Source organism: Psittacula echo (genome assembly GCF_963264785.1).
Source record: "Psittacula echo genome assembly, chromosome: 2".
Classification (NCBI taxonomy): domain Eukaryota; kingdom Metazoa; phylum Chordata; class Aves; order Psittaciformes; family Psittacidae; genus Psittacula; species Psittacula echo.
Genome location: NC_137737.1, coordinates 5,532,892 through 5,558,700, shown reverse-complemented (window position 1 = coordinate 5,558,700; position 25,809 = coordinate 5,532,892). Strand labels below are relative to the sequence as shown.

General features: G+C 46.6%; 1 protein-coding gene across 1 annotated transcript in view; it reads right to left on the bottom strand.

The window, feature by feature from the left end:
* The window catches only part of TMC2 (transmembrane channel like 2), a gene marked incomplete at both ends in the record, with an annotated part of 30,010 nt that continues 4,201 nt past the window's right edge, over positions 1-25,809 (bottom strand). The window contains 17 exons of the mRNA XM_080611264.1: positions 1-251; positions 1,371-1,491; positions 3,803-3,881; positions 5,731-5,856; positions 7,822-8,061; positions 8,750-8,817; positions 11,358-11,486; positions 12,918-13,070; positions 13,914-14,093; positions 15,570-15,758; positions 16,200-16,347; positions 17,840-17,982; positions 21,535-21,633; positions 23,374-23,480; positions 23,741-23,822; positions 24,688-24,778; positions 25,638-25,787. Of these exons, the coding sequence (XP_080467390.1) occupies positions 1-251; positions 1,371-1,491; positions 3,803-3,881; positions 5,731-5,856; positions 7,822-8,061; positions 8,750-8,817; positions 11,358-11,486; positions 12,918-13,070; positions 13,914-14,093; positions 15,570-15,758; positions 16,200-16,347; positions 17,840-17,982; positions 21,535-21,633; positions 23,374-23,480; positions 23,741-23,822; positions 24,688-24,778; positions 25,638-25,787 (2,356 nt within the window). The remainder of the gene's footprint in view (positions 252-1,370; positions 1,492-3,802; positions 3,882-5,730; positions 5,857-7,821; positions 8,062-8,749; positions 8,818-11,357; positions 11,487-12,917; positions 13,071-13,913; positions 14,094-15,569; positions 15,759-16,199; positions 16,348-17,839; positions 17,983-21,534; positions 21,634-23,373; positions 23,481-23,740; positions 23,823-24,687; positions 24,779-25,637; positions 25,788-25,809) is intronic.

Below are 25,809 nucleotides of genomic sequence, written 5' to 3'. Positions count from 1 at the left end.
TCATCGAGCAGCATGTGGGTAGCACGGCTGCCCTCTCCCCCTCCCAGGGACTGGTCCCAAGGGGTACCCCCTTGGCCTGTGCTGGCCGGGGTAAGGTGCGCGGACCCCCAGTGTCAGCGGCTGTGTCACCAACACGTGCGGCGGTGGGGTGAACGCTGCTCCTCTCGCACCAGGCATGGGGCTGCCATCCAGAGCTGCTGCTTTGCCCTGCGTCCCGACAGGGCTGTTTCCATGAGGCTCTCTTTTCTTGTCTAGAGAAAAGATTACGGATGTTATTTTCCTGAGGGGAAGCGTTGCCTTTCTTCCTCTCCCCAGTGGCTGCTGTTTGTCCTATGGACAATAACTCCAGTGTCTGGGGATTAGGGTTTGAGTGAAGAAGCCATAACTAAGACCATTAGCCCCTGGCCAACAGCCAGTATGTGCCTGTGCTGCCCGAGCCCTCTCTGCAGGCTCTTGCTGATGCAGTTATAAGAGGTGACAGTCCTACCAGCCCTGTTGGCACACCTCTAGCCACATGGTTGTCATGGGTAGTTGCCGGTCTTTATTTCCAACGCACCCACAATGCTGCCAGCACCGTTTCCATTTAAATGAATACCCTGGGTCTTCTGTGAGGGGAATCTGTATTGGGTTGGCCTGAACTTTGCAGCTTGCCTTGGCCTCTCCCAGAAACAGCCCTTCTAAATGTGAGAGGGCTGTGGTGGCACCAGTCTGCTTTTCTTGGCTGCATCAGGGTAAAATCCACATCTTTCACATGTGTTGCGCTGCCTCTCACAGATGAGAGCAGGAGGCCCTGAGTCAGGAAATGGCTGTTTCAGACCATACCTGGAGGATCTGTCTTCCTTGAGAGTGCCCAAACCCTGGTGCCAATGCCTCCTCCTGCAGCCTTCTGCCCAGCCATGGGCCCCTGCAGCAGAGCTTACAGCGTTTATTTGCTCTAAGACCAACACAGTCCTATAAAAAGCTTCTGCCTCATTCCTAATGGATTCTTCAATGAAAACCTCAATTTGGAGAAAATTCAGTGCCAGGCTCAACTCATCAGCCCGGAAGCAATGCCGGAATTCCAGTATTGGTCCTAGAATGAATTGTCCGTTCCATGACCGGCATGGTTAATAGCTGGAATATGAATCAGAACTTTGTACTACAGTTCCCACACTCCCACACTGTGATAAGCCTATGTGAGATATAATCCAGTCTAAAAACTTGCCTTTCCTCCATGGACTCTGTAAGGGAACAAAATCTGTGCTAGTTATACTTATCCCACCCCTTACAAAAGTGTGTCACTCCAGTTTCTCCATCCTTAGCCAGTCTGGTGTCAAAAGCAGCATTTTCAGGAGCGTTGGGGTGTGTGCATGTGTGGGTTTAGTTTTTACCTTCTCCTTGCTTGGGGTGACTTCCATTCTTTGCACTTGGTGTAAATAGATCCTCCAGGTCTTGCATCATGGGATTAGTGCTGGCTTTGTTGTTTCTCTTGTTCTTCTCCTCTTCACGTTGCTGCAGCAATAAAAAGCATTGGGTTTAGTTTGAAACTGCAGATATAACCTGTGAAACAGTGGCCTGACATCAGGGTTGGCCTGGCTAAGTGTGTGTTGATATGAGTGCAATCCCTTTGCCAAGTTCAAGGTGCTGAATCTTGGTCTGGAGCCCAAGGGCTTTAGGGAAAGAAAGTAGGTCCAGGCAGGACTGAGAGCTTGGGAAGCAATGGCTCTGCTGCTGTTGGGGCAGAGCACTTGCTGACAATGTGATGTAGGGGTGCCAGGCTGTCTGTGTGTTTCTGGGGTTTTGGTTCAGTTTAAATGTGTACCTCTTGGGAGGGAGTGATAAATGCCAGAGGAAGAGGAGGAAGGCACAGCAGCATGGGGATAGGCGGGTAGGGATGTCTTTGGTTTTACTTGTCTACATTTAAGTCTTCAAAAGTCTTCCTTCTGGGTGGCAGGGGGAGGAAAATACCCCAGGGGCTGTTTCTGCTCAGGACACACTAAGGGTTCTGTATGGGGAAGGGAGAGGCTGCCTACTCTACTGCAGTGAGAAAGTGTGGATGGGATCCACTCCAGCTCCATCTCCATCTCTCCTCCCAGAGGGGTGCTCTGCCAACGGAGGAAGCTGTGTGCTGGGGCCATGGAATGCAAGGCAGTGATTGTGGCCTTGCTACAGCCATTTGGCAAAGCTGCCAGGCTTTGGGGGCAGCTTCAGCAGATCCCTCTGAGCTCAGCAGGTTATCATAGAGGGGTCTGTGGTGGGCTCCAACTGCTGACCACCCCTGCCATGACTGGGCAGCTCCCATCCCTCGCTCCTGAGCAGGGGGACTGTGCTGTTCCTTTGGGCAATACCAGGACCTGCTTTGTGACCCCTGCTTGAGGGCTTGAGCTCCCTTAAACTGTGATCACAACAGGTTTGTGCAGCATGAAAGGGACTACATGCCCGTAAGCCCAAGTGTGCTGTAGCACGTGTTCCACTCCTGCAATACTTGAGGATGCCTTGTGCATGATGCCCTTATTTTAAGCCAAGTGCATGAGCACGTGAACTATTCAGAAACTGATGGTTCTGAATTTGAGCATTCGGATGTAATTCATGGAGTCTCATTTCTCAGTGCTGACATCCTCACTTTCAATGTTGCACTGATCTCTGCTTTCTGTAATGTGTTGCTCTTCTCCCAAGTAATGAGTGACAGGACAAGAGGAAACGGCCTCAAGCTGCACCAGGGCAGGTTTAGATGGAGCTGAGGAACAATTCCTTCCCCAGAGGGTGCTCAGGCATTGGAACAGGCTGCCCAGGGCAGGGCTGCAGTCACCGTCCCTGCAAGTGTTCACACACCGTGGAGACGAGGCCTCAGTGCCATGGGTTAGTGGTGGCCTTGGCAGTGCTGGGGAACGGTTGGACTGGGTGAGCTTAAAGGGCTTTTCCAACCTGGTTGATTCTGTGATTCTATGTGTCATTGCTTCCTTAACTTGGATGCTGTCCTGTATCAGTAAAGTGTCTGACACCAGGCTTTTGGTGGCATCATGTCTTTTCCTGGTGCAAGACTTGACACTTTGGACACATCTATATAGTAGAAAACAGCACAGGGTTAGAAACCCACCAGTAAAGCTCTGGGGAAAACTGGTGCTGCCAGAGCAGTACAGGCTCTGGTAGCAGGACAGCTTTGCTGTTTCTTGTTGAGGTGCATTGTCTAAACAGAGCTGTGCTTCTGCTGCATGTATTCTACTGCCAGATCCCATTCATATTAATTCGGGGTCCCTGCCTTATAGTCTTCTACTTGTTGCTTACTTCTACTTCTCAGTTCCTAGGTATAAAGAGGTCCAAATCCTACCCTGCTAATTTGAGTCATCGCATCTGTCTGTATCTTGTCTTTCCCTTCTGTCTGGCAGAAACAGCCACCAGCCTCCATTGTAAAGTGCTTGGAGATTTACTGGTAAAGAATTTTATTGCCATGCTGTTATTTATGGCTCTTTGCTTTTCATCTTGTACAAACTCTGGCTGTGGTTCTGGTAGGCTTATCATTGTCCCTGGGAAATCTCAGGCTCCGAACCATTACTTGAACTTATTTTTGTAGGTGGAAAGTGCAGTTTAGGGGAAAACTCACCGTGGTTTTGATGTATGAAACAGCAGCCTATTACAGGATGTGACCACTCTTTGCAATTAGCCATTAAAAGCTATGAGAGACGACTGAACAAGCGTAACATGCCTCTTCCCCCTTGCGTTGCTAACGTGTTCAGAAGTGAAGAGCAATTTAAAAGCACGTTGCCCATCAGACTTGAGGTGCAGGGTAGTTTCTCCAAGATGGCTTTGCCAGATCAATACTTACCATTTGCATCTTCTTCTTCAGCTCTGCGTTGGCGCGCTGGTACGCTTCAGCCACAGCGTTCAGGTAATAGATGGCAAGGCTACAAAAACAGATGTATTTCTGTAGTGATAGGGCCCAGGCAGGCAGAAAGTCCCTTAAGGAGGGAAGATTTAACTTTCTGGCTATATTCTAACACCGAGTTTTCCCATAGGCTGTCTCCAAACTGCTTTTAGAGGCTCAAGGCTTAGGAAGAATCCCATGGCATGGTCAGCTAAGATGGGCTGAGCCAGCCCAGCAGCTCAGCTCTGCTCAAGCAAAAGGAAAATGAGCATCCTGCCCTCCTGCCTCTACCTTGGCTGGACGTGGGCTCCGTCTGCTTCCTTTGTGCCAGCTTTGGTGAAACCAGGCACCAGCCTTGAAAACCAACTCTGCTGATAAAACACATGGCTGAAAGGAAAACCCTGGCCTGGGTGACAAAGATTACACAGGGACCTTCGGAAAAACCTAGGAAAACAGGAAAATGGTGGCAGAGCAGGGCCCTGAACCCCCTCCTGAAAAGCATATTGGTCAAGGCACAGTCCTCCTCATTTCAGGACCAGATGCTTCCTGCATACTGGAAAGGGGCCGTCAGAAGGGAGCAGAGACTGGAACTGAGGGAAAGCAGAAGCCAGGACAGAGCAGAGCCACTGGTTTTTGTTTCAATCCCTTCTTCTGCAGAGAAGGGCATGTCAAAAGCCAGGGGAAAACTGAGCCAAGCTCGAGGGAGCTGAAAGGTGAGCCGGAAAGGGACTCCATCAGGGACTATAGAGACAGGACAAGGGGTGATGGGTTCAAACTGAAACAGGGGAAGTTCAGGTTAGATCTAAGGCAGAAGTTCTTCCCTGTGAGGGTGCTGAGGCGCTGGCACAGGGTGCCCAGAGAAGCTGTGGCTGCCCCATCCCTGGCAGTGTTCAAGGCCAGGTTGGATACAGGGGCTTGGAGCAAGCTGCTCTAGTGTGAGGTGTCCCTGCCCATGGCAGGGGGTTGGAACAAGATGATCTTTAAGGTCCTTTCCAACCCAAACCAGTCTGGGATTCTATGAATCTATAAAAGAATAAAGGTTTCCTGTAAGCTCACATCTGCTTGTGCGGCTTCAGCCCAGGTTCAGCATCCTCAAACCAGGCTTGAGGATTTTGTCGGCAGAGTGCCAGAGGCTGAGCCCATCAAGGCACCATGTCCTGGCATATCAATTTCCAGGTGGCGGATCAAGAAGAGGTACTTAGGATGACCCCTCTTGAGGCTGTTTGCAGGGGTCTGTCTAGAGGCAAGATATTTGGTTTCTTTTGCCTAGTATTAACCCAAAAGTCAGTCTTGGTGATCTGAGCTCTCTGATCCTCAAAACCCTCTTGGAAATTATTATTATTATCTACCTGTCTGCACCACAGCACAAGCTGAAGACTTTCAGGGAGAAGGCAGGAAACTGGGGACTTACTAAATGGAATTCCCTCAACTGAGAGGCTTCCAAGAGCAGAAGAGGACCCAACCCCACAAACCCAACACCTCTTCATAGTTTTGGAACCTGTAAGTTTTGAATGCCCTGTCTCAGCAGCACTCTAAATGCCACCAGTTGTGACAGAAATTGCTTCTCCCAAAGGCATCGGGCTGAGACTGCCCATTTGTGTCCTGCTGGCTCCTGAAGGTTTTTTGTAGGGAAGCTGTGGCAGCTTTGATGTCCATGAGGCCTCTTTCAGCAATGTGCTTCATCTGCAAAGTTGTGTTTAATTGGATCAGGTAACTACATTTTGGTAAGTTGGGTTGGGTGAAGGTGAGGGGATAGTGAGCATGTGTCTGCCCCAATCTGGGCTGTTATCTCAGCAGAAGTTCTATTTAGACCTTGCTAGGGTCCCATCATTTTTCTCTTCCACCTCTTCCCCCCCAACCAGGCATATAATATTGCAAGGAAAACTTACACCATGAGCAGAATTGCAGGTATGATGAGTCCTGGATTTGCCACATAGCTGAAGATCTTGGCAACAAAAAGTGGGAAATCGAGCTCGATGGTCTCTTGAATGACTTCATACATCCTTTTCTTTCCACTGGAAAGACAAACAGCCAGTTAAGGGAGTATAGGTATGTCCTGGAGGGACAAAATAGCTCCTAATCTAACAACACTAAGTAGCATGCTTCCTCTGTCTTTCAGAGCATCAGCTGGTGGTTGGCCACCAAGGTTTTCAAACTGCCTTCATTTGAAATTATCTATTGGTGCATCAATTCCTCCTTGACCCTTGTTGATTGTGAGAATAATCTTTGCTAGACCAACTTGCTCTTGGAGTGAATACATTTATTTCCACGTGTGGCTGCTTTATGAGTTCTATTTATCCCTCTGAAATGTATAAAAATCTACAGATTGCAGATCCATCATATATTTCTACTCAATATCTTGTTAAATATGGCCTTTTCATAGAGATGACTTTCCATATGCAAATTCCAGCTTTCTGAAATGATGAGCCAACTTGAAGAGCTGCTAAGTAATGACAGAAATAGCAAGCTGTGATTATTGCTTAATAGGAAACTCAGTGAAAGAGTAATTTCAAACCGGGTTGACGGAACAGATGAGAGTGTTATGTATGAAAGGAGAACAAATCTGGAAAAGGCTGGGTTGTGTAATCCACCTTCTCTCCCCAGCATCTCTTGGGTTGTGAATTCACTCCTACAGGTGCTATTCCTCGTATTTAGGTTTGTGCCTTGTGGGATCTTGCAGGATTCTGCTCAGGAAGGTGTCCTGATGGTGGGAGTCAATAAAGGCAAACTTAGCTAAACACTGTCCCAACTTCATTAAGTGCCTGCAGCTCAGGAGAGCTGAGCTCTCAGTCAAGCTGAGCGGTTTGCCAAGGGCCTGAATGGGGCTGAGTGGCTTTTGAAGGGTTGATAGGGAATTGAAATCGCTGTTTCACGTTGCAGATTAGTCATCTCCAAATGCTAGTGGATGTACAGCGAGTTTCTTGTCAGATCTTTCCAAATTGCTCATTGACACCTGTCCTTGTTCTGGAACTGAGGGAATTTTGGTCTCTTGCCTTCTCCTCTGAGCTTTGTAGCTTCCTGTTGTCATTCCCCATTAGCAAGTGGATAACCTATCTTACAGGGACAATTTGTTCCAAGCTTGCTCCTTGCTGAGTCAGGCTCAGCAAGCCCAGGAAATGGCATTACTCAATCAAATTAGACTTTATTGGCATGTTAATCTGGTCCACTGCATACTCCGTGAAGTGCTGATTCTGTCCTAATTAAAAACCCAAAATAAGCATTTTTCCCTTTTTTCACTAAAGATGCAACTCTTTGGGCTCAGACCTATCCATTTCTGTCTATTTTTTTCTATAGATATTCTATTGTATTTAATTCTGATTTATTATTATGGAATTTTTATTCTACATTTAACAATTTAACACAATTCAACACGTAAAATACATAGAATCATAGAATGGTTTGGGTTGGAAAGGACCTTAAGATCATCCAGTTCCAACCCCCTGCCATTGGCAGGGACACCTCACACTAAACCATGGCACCCAAGGCCTCATCCAGCCTGGCCTTGGACACCGCCAGGGATGGAGCATTCACAACTTCCCTGGGCAACCCATTCCAGTGCCTCACCACCCAAAAAAGAAGGGCAGCGTCCCATGCTGTAGGAGCTCTTGGCTCTATGGAAGGCCTTAGAAAGAGTTTTCAGTCCCGTTTTGCTCCCACAGTGTTCCAGATAACCTTAGAGGTGTTCCTGTTGCTTTTTCATACTGGGGGCTGCACCCTGATGTCCCACCCCTGCTTTGCCTGGTGCTTTCATTGGTGTGTGTTAGGAAAACACCAGGAATCATGGAGCAGAAGAGCTTGTGGAGCCCAGTGCAGAACAGCAGCCAGGAGCTCAGAGCCAGTTCGCTGCTTCACCTCCCAGTGGGGCACAGCCCATTGATAAGGATTTAACCAGATGGAGAAAGGAGGCATTTCACTAACTTCATGAACATAATCCCACGTATCACAGCACAACAATGGCCTTTGTGGTGTATTGCCAGTACCTGAATGGTCCGCAGTCAAAGGAGGGAGGCAGGGACATGATGGTGTAAGCCACGGGCAGGAGGCTGAGGAACAGGATCAGCAGCAAAAGTCCCATGTAAAAATTATTAGACTTGGATGCTTTGAAGACTCGTTCATGAGGGACATTGCTACTCATAACAGCCCAGCACTGAAAATACATGGAGGTTAATAAGCGCAGCACGTTTATACCCACGAGCCCTGGTGCGTAAAAGGATCCCATCCTGAAAAGGAAAGGAGAAGGAAAGGAATTGGGTTTTGACAGGCTGGAAGGAAGGTTTTTTACTCTCAGAAGGAGGAAAACGAGTGTTTATGCTGTGAAGTTTGCCCACAAATGAAGTCTGACTGTGCTGGCTTGTGCTACCCCTCTGCTTCCGGAGGAGAAGCTGCTTGCATCCATGTTTGGGTAAGGTAACCAGGCACTGAGGACCAGTGAGATCTCTGATCCCTCAGTGGTTGCAATGAAAGATTTTGTCAGTTTGTGACCAAAAAAATCTCTTGGAGATAGTTTGGGCCATGCCAGGTGAATACCACGAGTATGGAGATACCCCTTTAATCTGCAGAGATGCTGTAGTAGGGGACCAGGCAGAAGTTATCAGTCCATGGCAGGATTGTTCCCAGAGGAGGTGCTGTTGCCTATTGCCTCTGGTGCTGTCCCAGCAGGGCTTAGCAGCTCCTGTTTGCCCTCGCTTGGGGCAGTTTGGGGATGTGCCCCTCCGTACCCACCCTTGCATTGATGTGGAAGCTTGCAGTGCCTCAAAAACCCTTTCTGATCTCTGTACAGGAAGCCAAACAGAGAAACCAAACCCCAAAGGTTATTCGAGCTGACTTGGAAGCTTTCTGACTCCACTGGCAGGTGTTCTAGATGAGGCAAAACACAAACAAGGGGAGGGGAGGAAGGAAATATCTTACCAAATCATTCCCTGGTTGAAGACCAACCCCAAAACATTGCCGCTTATGTCAAACTCTGCATAGGATGGCTGCATGAGGAGAGAAAGGAGAGTGCTGTTGATAAAGGTACCTGCTATTGTTGCTGCTGGGTATAAGGATGCTTATTTAAAGCTGGTGTGAAGGGATTTCTGGGGGAGCTCCTGCTGGGTGCATAATGCTTGGGTGACCAACAGCAGAGCAGTGAAAGCAAAGTTGGAGCTATCATGCTCTGGGCTGCTGCTTCTCTCTTGGCTTGCTGAAAATTGCAAGGATATATGGAAGTGCTTAGGATTGCTCTATGTTTATCTCTCCTTGCTAATACAAAACCAGCTGTGAGCAAAGGAAACCATGGCATGGGACTAGGTTTTAACACTCCAGCTGCTGTATCTGGCTACAAACCTACAGTTCTACCCTGTTGAATGTTTGAATGGTGATAACGAAGAGCTGGAGGGAAGTGCAACACCAGACACATCCATGTCCCCAGCTGCAGAACACAGAGGGCAGAGGGAGACAAATCTGAGGGAATACATGACCTGATGGGTACTGAGTGTCATTTTGCTCTGTGCAAGCAAGTAGTTGAGATATTGCTTTGTATGGAGCAGCCTGTCTGAAGTGAGTGCTAATGGTGCTACGTGCAGAACAGGCTGGTCTAACCTATTGGCAGCGTTTGTTTCATACATCGGTGTTCTGCTAGATTTGCCTATGGTGAAGCTACTGTTTCTTATACATAGATCTGCTTGTTTGCACGCAAAGCTCGGTTGACTTTTGGTAGATGAAAGTACATGTAAATTTTTCTTTTACATTTTATTGAAAAAGACTTTTTTTTTTTACTGCAATGCAGAAAACGTGGTTCTAAAAAGTGATGGGAACGTGTTTGAAATTTCCTGTGCAGGATGTCTGGTTTTCGCACAATGTGCATGTACATAATACTGTCAGCAGTTCGTCAAGTTGAGGTTTAAGATGTTTGTGTTTTATGATGAAAACTGGAAAGGAGTCCAGTCAGAGCCTTGCTTCGCTGACTGCTCACAGCTTTGGGAAGGCATGGGTGCAAGTATCGGTTTCTTTGTTCTTTTGGTTACAGTCCCTTTCTACTTCAAATCATAGAATCATAGAATGGTTTGGGTTGGAAGGCACCTTAAGATCATCCAGTTCTAACCGTGAGAAGGGACACTTCACACTAGAGCAGGTTGCTCCAAGCCCCTGTGTCCAACCTGGCCTTGAACACTGCCAGGGATGGGGCAGCCACAGCTTCTCTGGGCACCCTGTGCCAGCGCCTCAGCACCCTCACAGGGAAGAGCTTCTGCCTTAGATCTAACCTGAACTTGCCCTGTTTCAGTTTGAACCCATCACCCCTTGTCCTATCACTACAGTCCCTGATGAAGAGTTCCCCTCCAGCATGTGGTTTGTTTCTCAGTGCAAAATCACCTCACACCCTCCACGGGCTGATGCCAAATGCCAGTGAAAGGAAAGAAAGAAGCATAGAATAATCTCTAAAGCAGATCTTTTAAATTGTATTGAGAAGTGGAGGATGGATGTCCAGGAAATGTTTGGGGTCTTTTTATACAACAAACAAAAAGTGCCTGCAGGACGGAAGAGACTTCCAGCTATTTGTGCAATGGAGATCTTAAAAATGAAGAAAACCCCATGTGGTATTCCTAAAGGTTGTGTAGAGGAAACATCTTAAAAAAGAAATACTCCAAGGCAGCAAACAAAGTGAGAGGAGGACATGGCTCAGAGGAGGAAACAGAAGCTTCAAGAAGACTGATCTGTGAGCACCCATACTGGGAACAATCTCACGCTTCTTGGCTGCCAGGAAGGTTCTCCAAGCTCTAAAATCTCTCAGCCACCTTGGGAAGCATCCTCTGCCTTCCCTAGAAGAAATGCAAAGAGCCCCACAAGCAGCAAAATGCCTGTTGTGCCTCACCTGCCCTTGCTTGACCAGGCCCCTGTAGATACCTTCAAAGCCCTCTTCTTTGCTCTTCCCCAGACCCCTCCTGGAAACCCTCCCCGTATGAGAGCTTGGGCAGCTGGTGCACTGTTGTATCTGTCATCTTGCAAGGTATTTTCACCTCTGTCTGAATCCATCTGGTTTTGTCACTTCTCAGGGGAAAGAACGGTTTTCCTCCCTTCCCCCTGTGTTATTTTCTTCTATATGTGTGCTGCTTCAGTACTGTCTGCTTTGGTAACGTAGCCTTTATGAATACCAAAGAGTCCAGTGCTATTGTGTGTTATGCGTACATGAGAGGGGAAGGAAATGCTCCTTTCTCCATTGCAGACAGGAAGGTCTGGGGCTTTGAGAAGAGATACAGAAAAGCCCAGAGGTTTGGGGTTATAAAAACTGAATGAACATCAGATTAACTTTCTTTAAACTCAGTGTTTTAAAGACCTGAAGCTGGGGAGAGAACTGCATTTTTGTAGGGTTCTTTCTGGGATGGAACTGGTTGATCCAAGGTAGTGGTGCAGAGGCTACCTACATCAAGTGAATGGTCAGATAAGACTGGAGGATCACTGCAAAACCCATCTATTTGTAGCATTTGACCAAATGGTCTTATGTTACTTCTGTCTTCTCAGCTATAAGGCACAGACTTACAAATCCAGCCTCTAGGTCCCAGCACCAACAGTAATTCACAAATCTGACAAAGCAAGCTCGGATGAAGTCTCCCACCAGGATGGTTATGTAGGTCACCAGGATGTCGGACACAGTGAGCCTTACAAACTCCTGCGATTTAAAACAAGGAGAAAACATTTAGCTCCTGTAATTCCAGCAGTGCGTTTGGGACTGTGTTTTTGTATTAAGCTATTTGTCTTTATACAACAGTAACCTTCAGAGAAGCATGCCACGAGCAAACTCCCTGCCTGTTTTCAAACACTCAGCAGTGCCTAAGCTTTACTTCTGTCTTTGGGAACCATGAGCTCCGTTACAGCCATTAGCCCTGAGAGTTGCTGTTGGCATTATTGAATGCCCTATGTGTTGTGGCAGCACATACACTGGGAGCAGAATGTTAGTGCTGCAATAATGCTGGTGTAAAACATACATACACCAAGGGTAATGTTGATTGTGCGTGGCTCTGCTGTGGCTCAGCTCCGTAACCTAACATGGACTTGCTCAGTTGTAAAAAGAGCTGTGAGGAAGTGTAGAAAAGGGAGATGTACAAGGTAAGAAGGGTAAAATTGCAGGCAGAAGTAAGACTTGTAGGATGGAGATAGCTGGTCCAAGGATTCAAATGAGAACACACAAGAAAAGGCTTAAAAGTCTGAGGGGATAAACTAAGGATCTGGAGCATGATAGCTCAGCTGAACTGAGGATCAGCTGCTCCTAAGGGGTGTTGCTGGCTGGTCTTTCCCCCACTTGACTGAAAGCACTTAGCTAGTGAAGACCCATTGGGTGTACACAGTAATGCACAGCCTCGCAGCCTGAATAAGCCTCAGGTATCTAAATCAGCTTTTGCTTTCTAAGTTGTGCACAGCCTGGCTGCAGAACTTCTTGGTGCAAAGTGAAAGTTGCAGGGTGGGTTTGTGGGGTGAGATTCTGAGGACTTGAAGGCCACACTGCATGCGTTTTAGGGGTTATTTCTGCTTAATTCTTCTGTGATCCCATGGCCTTGGGACGTGTCAGGGGTTCCCTTGAGGCATGTCTTCCAGTTGGATTTTAGTCGTGATCCAAAGCTGTTCTGCCTCATGAAGTGAAGCAATAAGTGGAGAAAACACATTTGCTTCATATTTGCACAGTGAGGATCTGAATGAAAACCCAGTGCAGGCATGGCTGCAGTCTACCTGGCCTTTTGTGCTCCTCACAGCACATGCCACAGAGCTGTGTGTGCTCTGGGCGCTTCGAGATGGGGGTCTCACCACCATAGCTTGAGAACTGTGGTCAAGGACTTACACTGCTATACGAGTCAGGAAAGGAGATGTCATTTGTAAGGAAAGCTTCAAGCCTGGAAATCAGAGACTTATGGAATCTTGGAAATGACCTTTAAGCTCATCCAGTCCAACCTTTACCCAAGCACTGCCAAGGCCACCACTAACCCATGGCACTGAGGGCCTCGTCTGCACAGTGTGTGAACACTTGCCGGGATATGTTAAAACATCAAGCACCCCTTCCCACCACCCCAAACCAGCCCAGAGACTTACTACGTAACAGGTTTCTTACAATGCCGACCGTTGTCTCCCAGCAGGGTCCTCTGGGCACGTCTGCGGGGTCAAGAGGAGGTGGGGTGGCACTGCTGCTGTTCCCCATGGACGAGTTATGGTGGCCAAGCAGCGTCCAATATGTGATGTTCTTCACCACATCCTCTTCAGCCAGCTGCAACAGAGAAACCCCCCAGCCAAAGCTATCAGGAAATATGGGTCCCAGAGGACCCAAGGCATTGGGTTTCCCCCCTCATCCCTACCAGTTACTGCTTGTCATATAAGCATCTGCTTACAACAGACTTGCAGTGCTGGCAATAGCACGGAAACTCCTTCCCTTTTGCCAGGAGCAGGGAGGAGCAGCAGCTCTTCCAGACCTAAAGCAGATTGGGGAGCCATGAGTTCTAAGGAGCTAGCAGCCTGCTTCCCGCACATGGAGGAGCCAGACCTCCTTCAAGACTACTGTGTGCAGATGAAGCCTCCATCCAGTCCTTCTTCTTCACTTTCTTCACAATTTCTCAGGGTAAAACCCACCCTCATTCCCTCATTCCTCCAGTTCTTCTCAGCTTAAGCAGAGTTATTTTTTCTATGGATCAGTTAGACATTTATCCTTTCCTCCAGTTATCTGCCTGCAACATGCTACCAGGATAACGTTAAAGAGGGGAGGGCAGGGGAAGAGGATTATGAACTATATCCTTGGGTTCTGCATTAATAGAAATTGCAAACAGTGTCAGATGGAGGAAAAAACCTCCAATTACTCTCTCACTCCATGATTATAGAGGGCAATAAACACTCTTGTCAGGGCTGTAAAGAGAAACTGGAGACTCAATGATTCTATGACTCTGTGACTCTCTGGAAACCCCTCTGCTTGGTGAGTCTCGCGGCGGCACTGCAGCTGATGCTGGAGAGGACTGGGGATGGGGGAAGCACCTCCTGCAGAAGGGATGGTTATCCCAGCTGGCTGCAGGGATGGGCTGAGATCACCCCCAGCTCTGGAAAACAATAGCAAATGTCTTACTTTTTCATTGACATCATCCATCAAGGCCAACAGGAATGTGTAGAGGTTCCCGAGGAAGAGCGCAAAGATCCGCCCCAGCTGCCACTTCAGCCCGATGCGGGGATGGTAGTTTTCTAGTGCAGCGATGGTTTCAAACAGCGGAGGGCAAAACATGCCCAGCAAGGACATCACGATTTCAACCTGCAGCATGAGGAAAACGAGATTACTACAAAGAGTAACAGCAGCCGCTATCTTACTGTGAGCAGAGTAGGTGGTGTCAGACTTCAGGGCTGGGTTGCGTGGCTTGCGCTTGCAGCAGCACTTTTGCTCTTGTCTCAAAGGGATGAGTTCATGAATATTTAGGTTCCTCAGGCCCCTTGTAGTACTGCTTGCATCAGCTCCGAGGTTCTTAGTTTAGTTCCAGGGGAAGCGCAAGGCTTGCCTTGTCTGCATAAAGAGAATTAGTTGATGCTCATGTTTATTTTCCACATTCAGCACCTTTGCTTTTGCAAGAGGCGATTATGGATTTGAATGGAAGCACATCAAGGACTCGGTTTTGCCGTGACAGTGGCATTTTGTTCCTATATATGGTGCAAGATGCTGAGTTATACTGTGGTCAATGAGGTCATCAGCAAGTTAGTGTTAGCTCCGGCATGACTTGCAGGCTCTATGAGGTTTTTACAGCGTTAAAGTGCCTGTTGGCCTGCAAAGAAGTGTGTCTGCACAGCTGCTGGCACTCTCAGACTCACAGATCTCTCTTTTTTGTGCTTTTCTTTCCAGGATAGGAAAAGTACCCAGAAATGTGTATATTCTAATCTCAAGTTACCATCAGCAAAGTCTTTTTTCTTTGGGAAAAGTTCACTGGAATCACAGAATGGTTTGTGTTGGAAAGGACTTTAAGATCATCCAGTTCCAACCCCCTGCCATGGGCAGGGACCTCTTCCGCTAGACCAAGTTGCCCAAAGCCCTGTCCAACCCGGCCTTGAACAGTGCCAGGGATGGAGCATGAATATATCAAAGTGTTTTGTGAGGATGTTCTGTCTTGCTAATGTTTTCTAAGGGAATTATGAAAATGCATGGCTTTGACTTTAATTTGCCTTTGATCTATAACTACATGCTAATGTCGTATACATTGAAATCAAACCTTTGCATATGTTGAAACGTTATTTTTTTTGGTGAAGACCTCCAAGACCTGAACTTCCCATCCAAAATAACACACCAGAAAGAATCTGACAACTGAAGTTGCTCTGCAGCTTCTCAAATCTTATTCTCACAATTCGAGATGGATGATAAAGAGTTTAGTTTTATGCCCAGTCACGGACATTTCTAACGTCCAGAGGGCTTTCCAGTACAACAGAGTTTGTAAGCAGTAATATGCAACTTGAGTTAGATTCTTTAGAAGATGGCCAGAGTTGTAAGTGCTGAAGACCCATTGACTTTCATTGTGATTGATTTTAAGGATGTTTTCCCCTCTCTGCAGGAGCTGTTCTCACTGGAAACAACCAGTGAGACCAATGTTCTTCCCAGCTAGAACAAATACAAAGGTAAAAAAGGGGCCTTCTGAGCCTCGATAGGTAATCCCTCTGCCTTGGATGCTGTCCTCAAGCTGTGACAATGATTATGTGGATGTCCAAGGAAAACTATCACAGCAGGAAACCAGAAGCACAGCTCCCTTACCTCATTTCTTTCATACCACCCAACATTTTGCATTTTAGAAAATGTCTGGGAGCGTTTCACCACGAAATAAATGAGGTAACCGCTTCCACACAAGCAGCATATGATGAGGACATTGGCCAAAACCCGCAGGAACCTCCTCAGGTGGATGTTCTCATCCTTGTTGCTTTCTTGCTCATCCACGATAGACTCCTGAAAAAACAGGGGTGCTCATAGGATTGGAGTGAGTGCCTCATGGCACCAAGCCTAAGGCAACATCAGGTGGTTTTCTATGCTTTGAGATGCAAATCCATGCTATCCTGGCTAGATTGAATTCGGTAATTTGTGTTAGATTCAAATGAAGCTTCATACAGGCATCCCAGTTTGACTGAAGGACATCAAGTGGCAGAAAGCGTGCCATATCCCAGGGGAATGTGGTGGGGAATTGGGCTCTGAAGTGAAACTGATTTTGTCCAATCCTATACAGGGGGTTTGGGTGACCCAGAGCATGGGAGCTGGAGCTGCTGTGGTTCAGCATCCTATTTGTATGGAGAGATGCTGCACAGGTACCCAGATTTCCCCTAAACCTCTGCCATGGTGGGTGGGTGCTGGGAGCATCCCCAGAAGCAGACAGAGAAATGCCACTTGAATTACCTTGAAGCTGGTGGTGATGGATGCAAACTTGTTGTCTGCTGTCTCTGGGTTGCCAATGAGGTAGTCCCAGCTGGTGAACATTTTCCAGCTGAAAATGAAGTTGTCATCGTCCCCGTCTGCTGTACTTTCATTGGCGTTGCGTGCCATCCTGTGTAAGGACATGGTCAGACAGTGTTTCACAGAGCCAACACGTGTCCTTCAGCTTCGCAAAGCAGTGCCGGTGGCTTTAGGTTGCTGATGGGTAAGGAAGGACCGGGGTGATCGTTTTGGGGGTCTGGGTGCAATTGTCTGTGCTGTTGGACTTTAGGTTTAAGGAGGACTGAGCAGTCAAACAGAGTCTTTAGGGCTATGCAGGTCTTGTATTAAAAGCAGTAACGTAAAAAACCTTACCATAGGTGATTAAAGAGGTTAAAGAATGCTTCCACCAGCGTGAATAAAGTCTATTACCAGTGCTTCTGGGTCCTAGGCTACCACAGGATCATGGCTACCTTTGGATAGTTAAACTTAACACGTTGGTGCTGTCTAATCCACCCACTGCAACACAAAGTTTTAGTAAGACTGCAGTAGGTGCACAGTACTGGAACCAGTGGAGTAAGTCATGCAGGGAGAGAAAAAGGATTATTCTTGTTAATCAGCACAAGGGCAGCTGTGGCTTCTGCTGTTTCCTCTCTATTATTTGATCCCTGAAATCCTTCTGTAACTCCCACCAGAGTTCCTAGCACCAGTCCCTCAAGGAAAGCGAGACAGGAGATGATGCAATCCCCTGGCAAATGTATAGCAAATCCCCACCTCTCACTCCAGCCAAAGGCTGAAAAAGCTCTTTCTGCTGCGCAGCCACTTTCAGCAGGGGTAGAAATCCATGGGCTTATTCTTTCTTACAAAGGAAGAAAAACCTTTCTATGTGAGTGCCCTCCAGGCAGAGACGGGTTTATTTTTGGCTTTGCAGAGCACATCTCAGCAGCAAGAAGTAAGTGTGTGCTTCTGCTGCATCGTCAGTGCGCTGGGGATGTTGTGGGGGGATCACCGATGGTCAGGGATGGTGCACCAGGAATATGGAGATTGGGGCCCTGCTTTAAAACTCCACTGATCGCTTTGGAGACAACATCAAAAGCAGTCTGATACCTTTTGGCTCTTTTCTGTACCCCTCGCACCATCTGTGTGACTTGCATTGGCTTTCAGGAATGTTTTTTGGGGGGTGGTTTTTTGCATTGAAAGGATGGGGAAAGGAGCCTTTGAAATTTACTGTAAGTAAAATCCTCCTTCAAGTACAGAAATGGAAAAAATCCATGTGCACGTACAAATCCCACCTGTTTGATGGCCCTGTAGTGATGTTGGAGAAAGAGTTGAAGCAATCTAGAGAGGAGGAGGAGGAGGAAGAAGAGGGATGGGGAAGGAGGTGGGAGGGTTCACAGTAATGCACATAGCACATGGCTGAGGCGAGGGCTGTCCAGGTCCACCAGAGCCAGGCGTGATGGATGCTGAGGCCAAGTGCATGGAGACAGCAGGCACACAGCCCCCTTTGCCCCACACTCCCCCAGCCATCCCCAAAGGCTGCATCAAGCCATAAGCTATACCCATGGAGGGGAATCCAGCTGTGAGACACATCTGGGTGCAAAGAGGGCAATACCAGCTGTACTTACGATCTTATAACAACCATCAGGCTGTAGCCAAATACACTGACTCCAACCATGAAATATGCCATCGGGAGCCTGTATTTTAACCAGCCAATTGTCCTCTGGTTGTTGTAGTAGCCGTAAAAGAGGGCCGAGTATTTGATATAGCCCTGGAAGAAAGGCAAAAGCCAACATTTGTGTAAGCTCTGCAGCTTTTCTCCTGCAGGAAAGGGGTTTCTGGTGAAAACTGAAGGTTTAAACAAGGAAAATCAACCTGGAAAAGTTTTTAGTGTCTCATTCTTGGTTTTTTTCTGCCCTGTCCCCTTTGAGAGCCATCCTCCTAAGAGCTTTATCATGCAAAGAGAGGGGGAAGAGGGAGAGCACATCAAAGGATCCTGCCTCGAAACTAAAATGCTGGTTTTATTCATCCCTCCCAGAAAAACCTCATTGCTTTTTGTGGCTGTAGCCCACCTGCTTCTCTAAGCCAGTATCAGATCCTCAGATCTTGTAGAGGTGCTGTAGCAATGGGATTTCCCACCATGATACGAAACTTTTCGTTTCAGCTACGAGGCAGCTGATGCTTGGTACCCTGCAGGTTTAGTTCCTATTACTGGCTCCCACATGCAGAGCAAATATAGCTAAAAACTGAAATCAAAGCATTGCTTTCATGTGGAAAGCAAAGCTCAGACAGGAGCTCTGTTATCAGCCATGTTGTCTCAAGTAGATCTATTTTTTCCTGTACAAACTGCTGGGCATTCAATGGGTGTGCAGATTCCTAACCTGCGTTGGCCATCTCTCCCTGTTCTTCTGTTATATCTCATCCAAGTTGATGTGTATCATTGCACATTGTAGTTCCCTATTTTTTGCCTGTTGTCTTTCAGCTCGTAAGTTGTGTAGTTATCCAGTCTGGCCATGAAAGCTGAGCAAGCTCCCCTCTGTTTCAGCCTTTGGAAAGACCAAAATTGAGACATAACTTGAAGCTTATATCAGAGGCTGCGTAATGGATCTTGTTTAGAAATACTGAATACTTTAAACGGGGAGGGATCTCTGGAGGTCATCCAGCCAAGCCTCCTGCTCAAAGCAGAGCCAAGTTCCAGATGACATCCAGCTGAGTTTTGAAGATCTCTAAGGATGGAGATCCCACAGTCTTTCTGGGCCTCTCTATCCAGTGTTTGACCACCTTCATTTAATCAGACTAAGCTCCCCTAAAGCACTGGGATTTTCATTCTTAACCTAATATAAAGCTTTGGTATCCCTGGGTGCAATATTAGCTCTGTGGTTTCCCTGCACAAAGCACAGTGCCGCAGGTACAGGACAACTCTGCAGGCAGTGCTTCTGGGCCACCGGGGGCCATACAGCAAGCTCGTGGCTCATAGTGTGTTATGTGTAACGTGTGCTGGGGAGGTGTAATGAAAAATCCTCATGAAGATAATGCCCCTGGAAGGTGCCAGTGAAGCTTGTTTGTCATTACGTTGTAATCCCAAACCTTTGTCTTTTTGATTCATCAAATGGCAGGGACTGAAAAATGAGGATTTCTGCTCACATCATCCAGTATGTTCTGTAAACTCCATTTGTGAGACATGGTGTCTGGTGTCCAAGTGAGATTTATTCCTTTCTACTCCTCTAGAGAGCCGTGATGTGACCTCCTTGCTGCTAACACATACATTTCCCTGGCTCTTTTGTCTTGAAATGCATTTTTCAGTATCACAGTTTTGACTCTTCATTTTATGCCTGCTCTGAAATAAGTTTCCCCCTTGCATTTCTTTGGAGCACTGGAATAAGCATCTATTAATTTTCAAAGGGCAAGCCTGTAAAGGGCTTCATTTGACATCTTCAGGCTGCTGAAGGTATAGGTGTGCATCACTGCCCCATAGCTTCTCAAGCTTGTCAGATTGCTCCCTGGTGTCAAGCAGCAAGGGAGTGGGTACCGGACCTATATGGCAGAGGGGTTCAGAGGATTAAGCCTTTGATGGAATGTAGATGTATGTACCAAGACACAAGCAAGAGACTAGCAGGTTGCGGTAGCCAGCCTTTCACGCTGGTAGGGCCTCATCCAAGAGCAAATTTCCTTACTGATAAGTGTATAGTCCATGGTCTCCCAGATGAAATCAGTGGCTGCAGCTCAGCAGCAGTGCAGCAAAGGTTCTTCTTTGTTTTGGAGGGTTTTTTTGTTTGTTAGTCTGGGTAGTTTTGTGGGTTTGGTTTGGTTTTTGACAAATGAGTTTAAATGCTGCTTATTTTTACAGTGTGCTGCTCAAATGAGCTTTTTATTCAGTGTTAGGTTATTCAGAATGTCACCAATTCACCTCTAATTTGGGATTTGGGCAAGTGAGACAATGTGAAGCGCAATAGCCAGAAGAATCCTCAGCAGAAAATAGGTGGTGAACAAAGATCTGGTCCTGTTCAGTATTTGAAGCCTTATTCATAAATCCATTTAAATCATCTGCCTTACATTAAAGAGTTGAGGGGGTTTGTTTTAGCTAAGGGAATTGTGGTGAAGTTTATGACAGAAGAACTGGGTCTGTAATATGCGGACCAGCACCAACAAGCGTTTAATAAGCATCTCCAGAAGTAGCAGCTTTGAAAGTCAGACCCCAAGGTACTGGCCACAGCAGAATCTCCTCACCCTTGCACGCATCTTCTTTTTTGGGCTATCCCCTAAAAACACTTAATCCCTTTGGCCTAAATCTTCAAAGGCAGAGTCACTGACTGGGGGTGTGTGACTTGGGGCTGCAGCCAAGCTCTTGTGGGCAGATGGAAACTTAGGTTTTCCCTTTGGGTGCAAGTCCTAAACTTCGGTTCCAGCTTCAGGCTCTTACAAATATTTCAGGGGAGCAGGGATGGTAGGGATATGGGGAATGATCCCCTTCCTAAGGCTATGAGCAAGTTCGCAGTGGCTATTCTGAGTAAAATTCCAGTGATGAAGGCGGGATGATGATATCTATTTCTACAGCTCTGTGTATATTTAAAATACAGCAGGAATTTATTTATTGGGTGGTTCTTTTCTCTGAAGAAAGATCTTTTATTGCCTGAGTTCTATGTCTCTACGAGACAACTACATGAATGTGGTTTAAGTGAGTTGCACCATGTTCACCACTGGGCAATTAACATTGCCACCTGCTTCTACAAATGCACACAGACAAACCTAACTTTGGCTTCTTGTGCTTCATGAATAAAAATACTGTGTAGATAAAAGGACATGGGTTTCCCAAATCTGCCTTAAGCTCCTTCTGTGCGGAACTGCGTAAATTCACCGGCCTTAGTGGATTTTCCTTTGTCCTGTTGCGTCTCATTGACCCCAGACAGACACGTTTTGGATGGCATTAGCCAGCCAGGCTGGGGGAATGGTTGGACTTGATGATCTTAAAGGTTTTTTCCGACCTGGTTGATTCTGTGTTCCCTTTGGAGTAAAAGTGTATCTGCTTTGTACCTGCAAACCTGAGACATACGTGTCTGTGTGTGTATGTGTGTGTACAAACACACGTGACATACACAAGCTAGCACATTTGTGCATGGAAGTGGTTCAAATCCATATGCTGTTTTGGTCAGAAACCTCAGGAGATAGATACACAAATCTTTTTCATTGCAGAAGGTGTCTTCATCTTCTGGAAGGAATAGGTGCATTGCTGGTTTACCTGGGCTCAAATTCATCCCTAACTAACTTCTGAAGGGCTTCAGGAGGTATTCAACTGATCTCAGATGATTAATGCTCCCGTGCTTACCTCAAAATCCCACAGAACTGAAAAATCCATAGCTGTTGCTTGTTCAGCCCGGGGTACAGTCTTCCTTGGCATGCTCCCGTATGGCATTCCCATCAGGACCTAGTGAACATTAATAACAGAGATGCATGTATAGTATGATACATGGTACAGGCTTTGTGGGTTTTTTGTTAACAAGACCCTTTGGTTTTGCTTTTGGTTGGATTTCCTTTTTGTTGGTTTTAATTTCTTAATTCCAGGACAGCAGTTTAAAATATTTAGGATTAATTTCACCCAAATAACCAGAGGACTTCGCTTTCTCTGGTAGCATCAGGTAGTATAATGCCAAGGACTTATATCTCTCAATGATCAGCTCCAGTTTAAATGTCCTTGGCTTAGCAAGAAGTTCTTAGCTTGAACTTCATGGGTGTAATGCAATAAAGGGATTAGCTTAATCTCTTTATGCAGGACTCCTCCTTTGAGAGAAGTCAAGAGCACTGGGTCGAGCTTGCAGTATATTTCATATTTTAGGTCTCAAGGTGCGGTGAAGGGCAGTTAGGTTTGGGAAAACAGCACAGGACAAAATGGTGCAAAGAAGAGTTTTCATGGCACAGCCTCTTCTTCTGGCACCACACAAAGCAGCAAGCCCAGCAGCTATGGAAGACCAAGTGGAGAACATCAAGGGCTATGGAGAGTTAAATACATTTACAAGCAGACTCTAATGTTTATACCGAAATATCTCATTAATATTCATAGCCTAGAAAGATCTTAGCATATAATCTATCACTTACTTATTTTTTTAGGGTTATCTAATAAATTTCCAAATAATTTATGATTAAATGTTTATTGCCCAGTGTCTTGCCATATCATAAGAGCTCAGTACGCAATGAGTAACAGTATGCATACTTCAAAGATGAAAGCTGTTTAGTCTTCTACTGTATGTATAGTTCCTAACAAAATACATTTGTATTGTTCGGTGCTAATGGTTATGTCTCTTCGTCCTGGGAGGAGGAAGAGTTTTCACTTTTGATAGCATGAGCAACCACATTAAGGAAAACAAAAGTACAGTCCTCGTGTGCTGCATTTCTGCTCCATAAAAATCTGCATTGAACAGAACAGATGCCACTGCCTGTGGATTGCACAGCCTTTAAAGACCACACTGAGTAATTTAGCCAGAGCTGTAATGGCTGCATTAAGAAATTCTTCACTAAATGATCACATGAAGTTGGCGATGAGATGCTTTTCCTCCTCCAAGAACAGCGAGAAACAGGAAAACTAAAAATAAAGCTCTACCTTGTGAATCACCCGAATTAGAAGTACAGAAAAGGGATATTTCCCAAACAAATGTTAGACGGCAAAGTGCTGGGAAATTGTTTGTTCCTTCCCTTGATGGTTCCTCCTGTGGGGCTGTGCTTTAGCTGCCGCCCTGGGGCTATGCCCCACAGAGGGTGCAGAAGGGGGGGTTTGTTAATCACTTTTAGACCACAGTCTATTTCTTATGGCTGTTATGGACCTGAGCTTGTATCTAGGATTCTTAGGTCATGTTTTTCACTTTAGTTAAAACAAAAACTGGCCTTAAATTAAGGGTTTGAGCCCCTGATTTAGCCGCTGAATGGGAAAGATCTTTTAGGGTCTTTTAGGGCCTTTTAGGCCTCCTGATTTCAATCTGACTTTTGCTTCTGTGTCAGCAGCAGTCTTGCAAGTTCTTTCTAAATAATCATCCTTATACAATCATACTCATAAAGCACTACCTGGTATAAGACACCTGTCGGTACTATAAATCTCATGGTCATGCATCCTTAAACCACAACATCATGTTAAGCAATGGGCAAGATACTACTGAAAGGGGAATTAAGCACTTACCTCTGGAATTATAACCAGTCCAAATATTAAACCAAAAAGGACAAGATTCACTCCATACATCCACCGCAGAAATATGAAGTAGGAAGCGACTGAGGAGCCAAAGTGACCTTAAACCAGAAGACACTCCATGGTTAGGAGTTTAGGAGGGTTAAACTGTCCCCAGCAACCCCTTTACCCTTTCAGGTCTCCCCAGCGTGTTGCCCTAGACCCTCCCAATGGTCCCCACCACTGATGGAGACAGCAAAGCCCAGAGCTACCCAGGGCATGCACTCCTCATTTGGCACCAGAGGTGGGGATGAGGGAGCTGAAGCCCTGTTGGCAAAGCTGGCTTACAAAGAACAGAGAGAGCACAGCAACTTCCACTTACTCTCCACTTCTTTTATCTTCATTTCCCAGGGTATGCACTGGGTTTTGAAATTGTCAAAGTCTCTCTTAAACTTCACCCATTTCTGAAACAAGACAACACTGCAGTGAGCAGAGAGGTGTGAAGAGCGAGGCTGCTTCCTCTGCAGGGCTTTCTAATGGCAGGGCTGGGTAGCATTGTTAGAAGTGGGTATAATGTCCAAAATAGAAACTCTGGTCTGGGTCTGATCTTTTGGGCTATTTCAGAAACTACCTTCAATCCAAAAGTCCCCCAGTCCCAAGTGTTCACATTCATTGCCTGAGCTTTAACCTTCCCAGGCTTTTGGAAAGCTGCAGTTGTGCTGCGTGTGCTGTGATGCAGAACCAACTCTATTTGAAATACAATTTAATTTGGTAATATACTGAGCTCACATCCTTTCTCATCAGACCAGCAGCTAAACTCCCATTGATTTCATCATCTCAGGCCTCGCTCCATTTTTCACTTCTCAATATATCTCCATGACAACATGCAACTTGGCTACCATCTTCAGTCTTAGAACACAGTCATCATTCTCTCTGTTATCTCCTCATTACTGGGCAGGATGGAATTTTACAGGAGTCCACGGGGCAGTGCAAGCATTTGGCATGGCCTCTCTGTCCTTTAGGGGTACCCTGTCTCAAAGATCAAGGTTTTGGAGATTGCAACCGGAAAGCTGTGGTTTTCCCTGCTCCTACAAGCCCTGCCTTGCTTCAGGGGAAGTCTCAAGGAGATTCAGATGGGAGGCAAATTCCCCCTGTTGTTTCTATGGTAGTCATAGTTTTGAAGCTGGCTAGTGCTTTTCCGAATGCAGGCAGGAAGTTACTCTGATTTCCTGCTGTTTCAAATACAGGTTAAGACACTCTACCAAACAAAAAGTGCCGAATACACAACCAGGTACCCAAGCTTTCCCCTGCCATCACTGCGACACTTACCTTTGCCATCATCATCTTATACGCGTACAATTTTTTGCCCTTCCCTTTTCCTAGAGCTCCTTCAAACTTCTCTACAAAAGCTTGTGCCTCCCTAGGTGCAACATAAATAAGCAGGTTATTGAAACAACAGAGGAGTCATTTGCTTTTCACCTCTTCCCACATCAGTGGGAAAGCAGCTGTGCTCATGCAAGGGTGGATGTCTGGTCTCCCTCCACGCTCTGGCCTTCACAGCCCAGTCACTGCAGCTCTGGCAAACACGGAGCAGAGGGGCATCATCACTCCCCATGGGGCTGTGCATGCCTTCCAATGGTGTTTTGAAAGGTCTGCTGGTAGGAAGGGGGTTTTTCACCTGGGATTTGAATCATTGCCTTGACATGCGGATGGCTTGTGATGATCCTGTTGACCTGTGAGGTTTGGTTTCCCTGGTATGCTCTACCCCACTGATCCCACTGCTCTGCACTAAGGGGTCTCTGCAGCTGCCTGAGCTCTTCCCACATTTAACACCACCTTTGCTCCATAAACCTTTGTAAATAATGCAGCATTTTTCCAAGCAGCCCCACCTCAGGAGTGTGAAGTAACACGGCACTTCGCTGCTCTGATTTCTGCCTGACAATGGGCATGAGTAAGCAAACCAGGGCACAGAGTCTGCTTTAATAAGTAGCCTGGCAGTAGTGAGTCATTTGGTTTTAAACACAAGGGTAGAATGACCCGGCCATGGGTATCAGTTAAACAGATTTGCCTGTTCTTTGGTTACAGAGGCTGAAAATCAAATTCCACATTGTAACTCTGATCTTTGATGCCCAGACAGGCTGGCCAGGCTCTGCCAGCTGCTTTTGCTGAGACTGGGGTGTTACAGGAGCAGCAGCAAATATGCAATATCTAGGAAAGGCAAAGTGCATCTGGCAATCAGCAAAGACACCCAGGCTATGGGTTCCTGGTGTGAATGGTACCTGAGCACCGAGAGCTTCTTCACCATCCTCCAGGGCTTGTTCCTCATGGTGGAGATCAGCTTTTTCTTTTGCTCCACCTGCTCCATCAGCATGGCAAGCTCTTCCTCGGATGGTGACTCCTCATCAGATGAGTTGGAAGAAGCAGAAGTGCTGGCAGAGACACAAAGTAAAG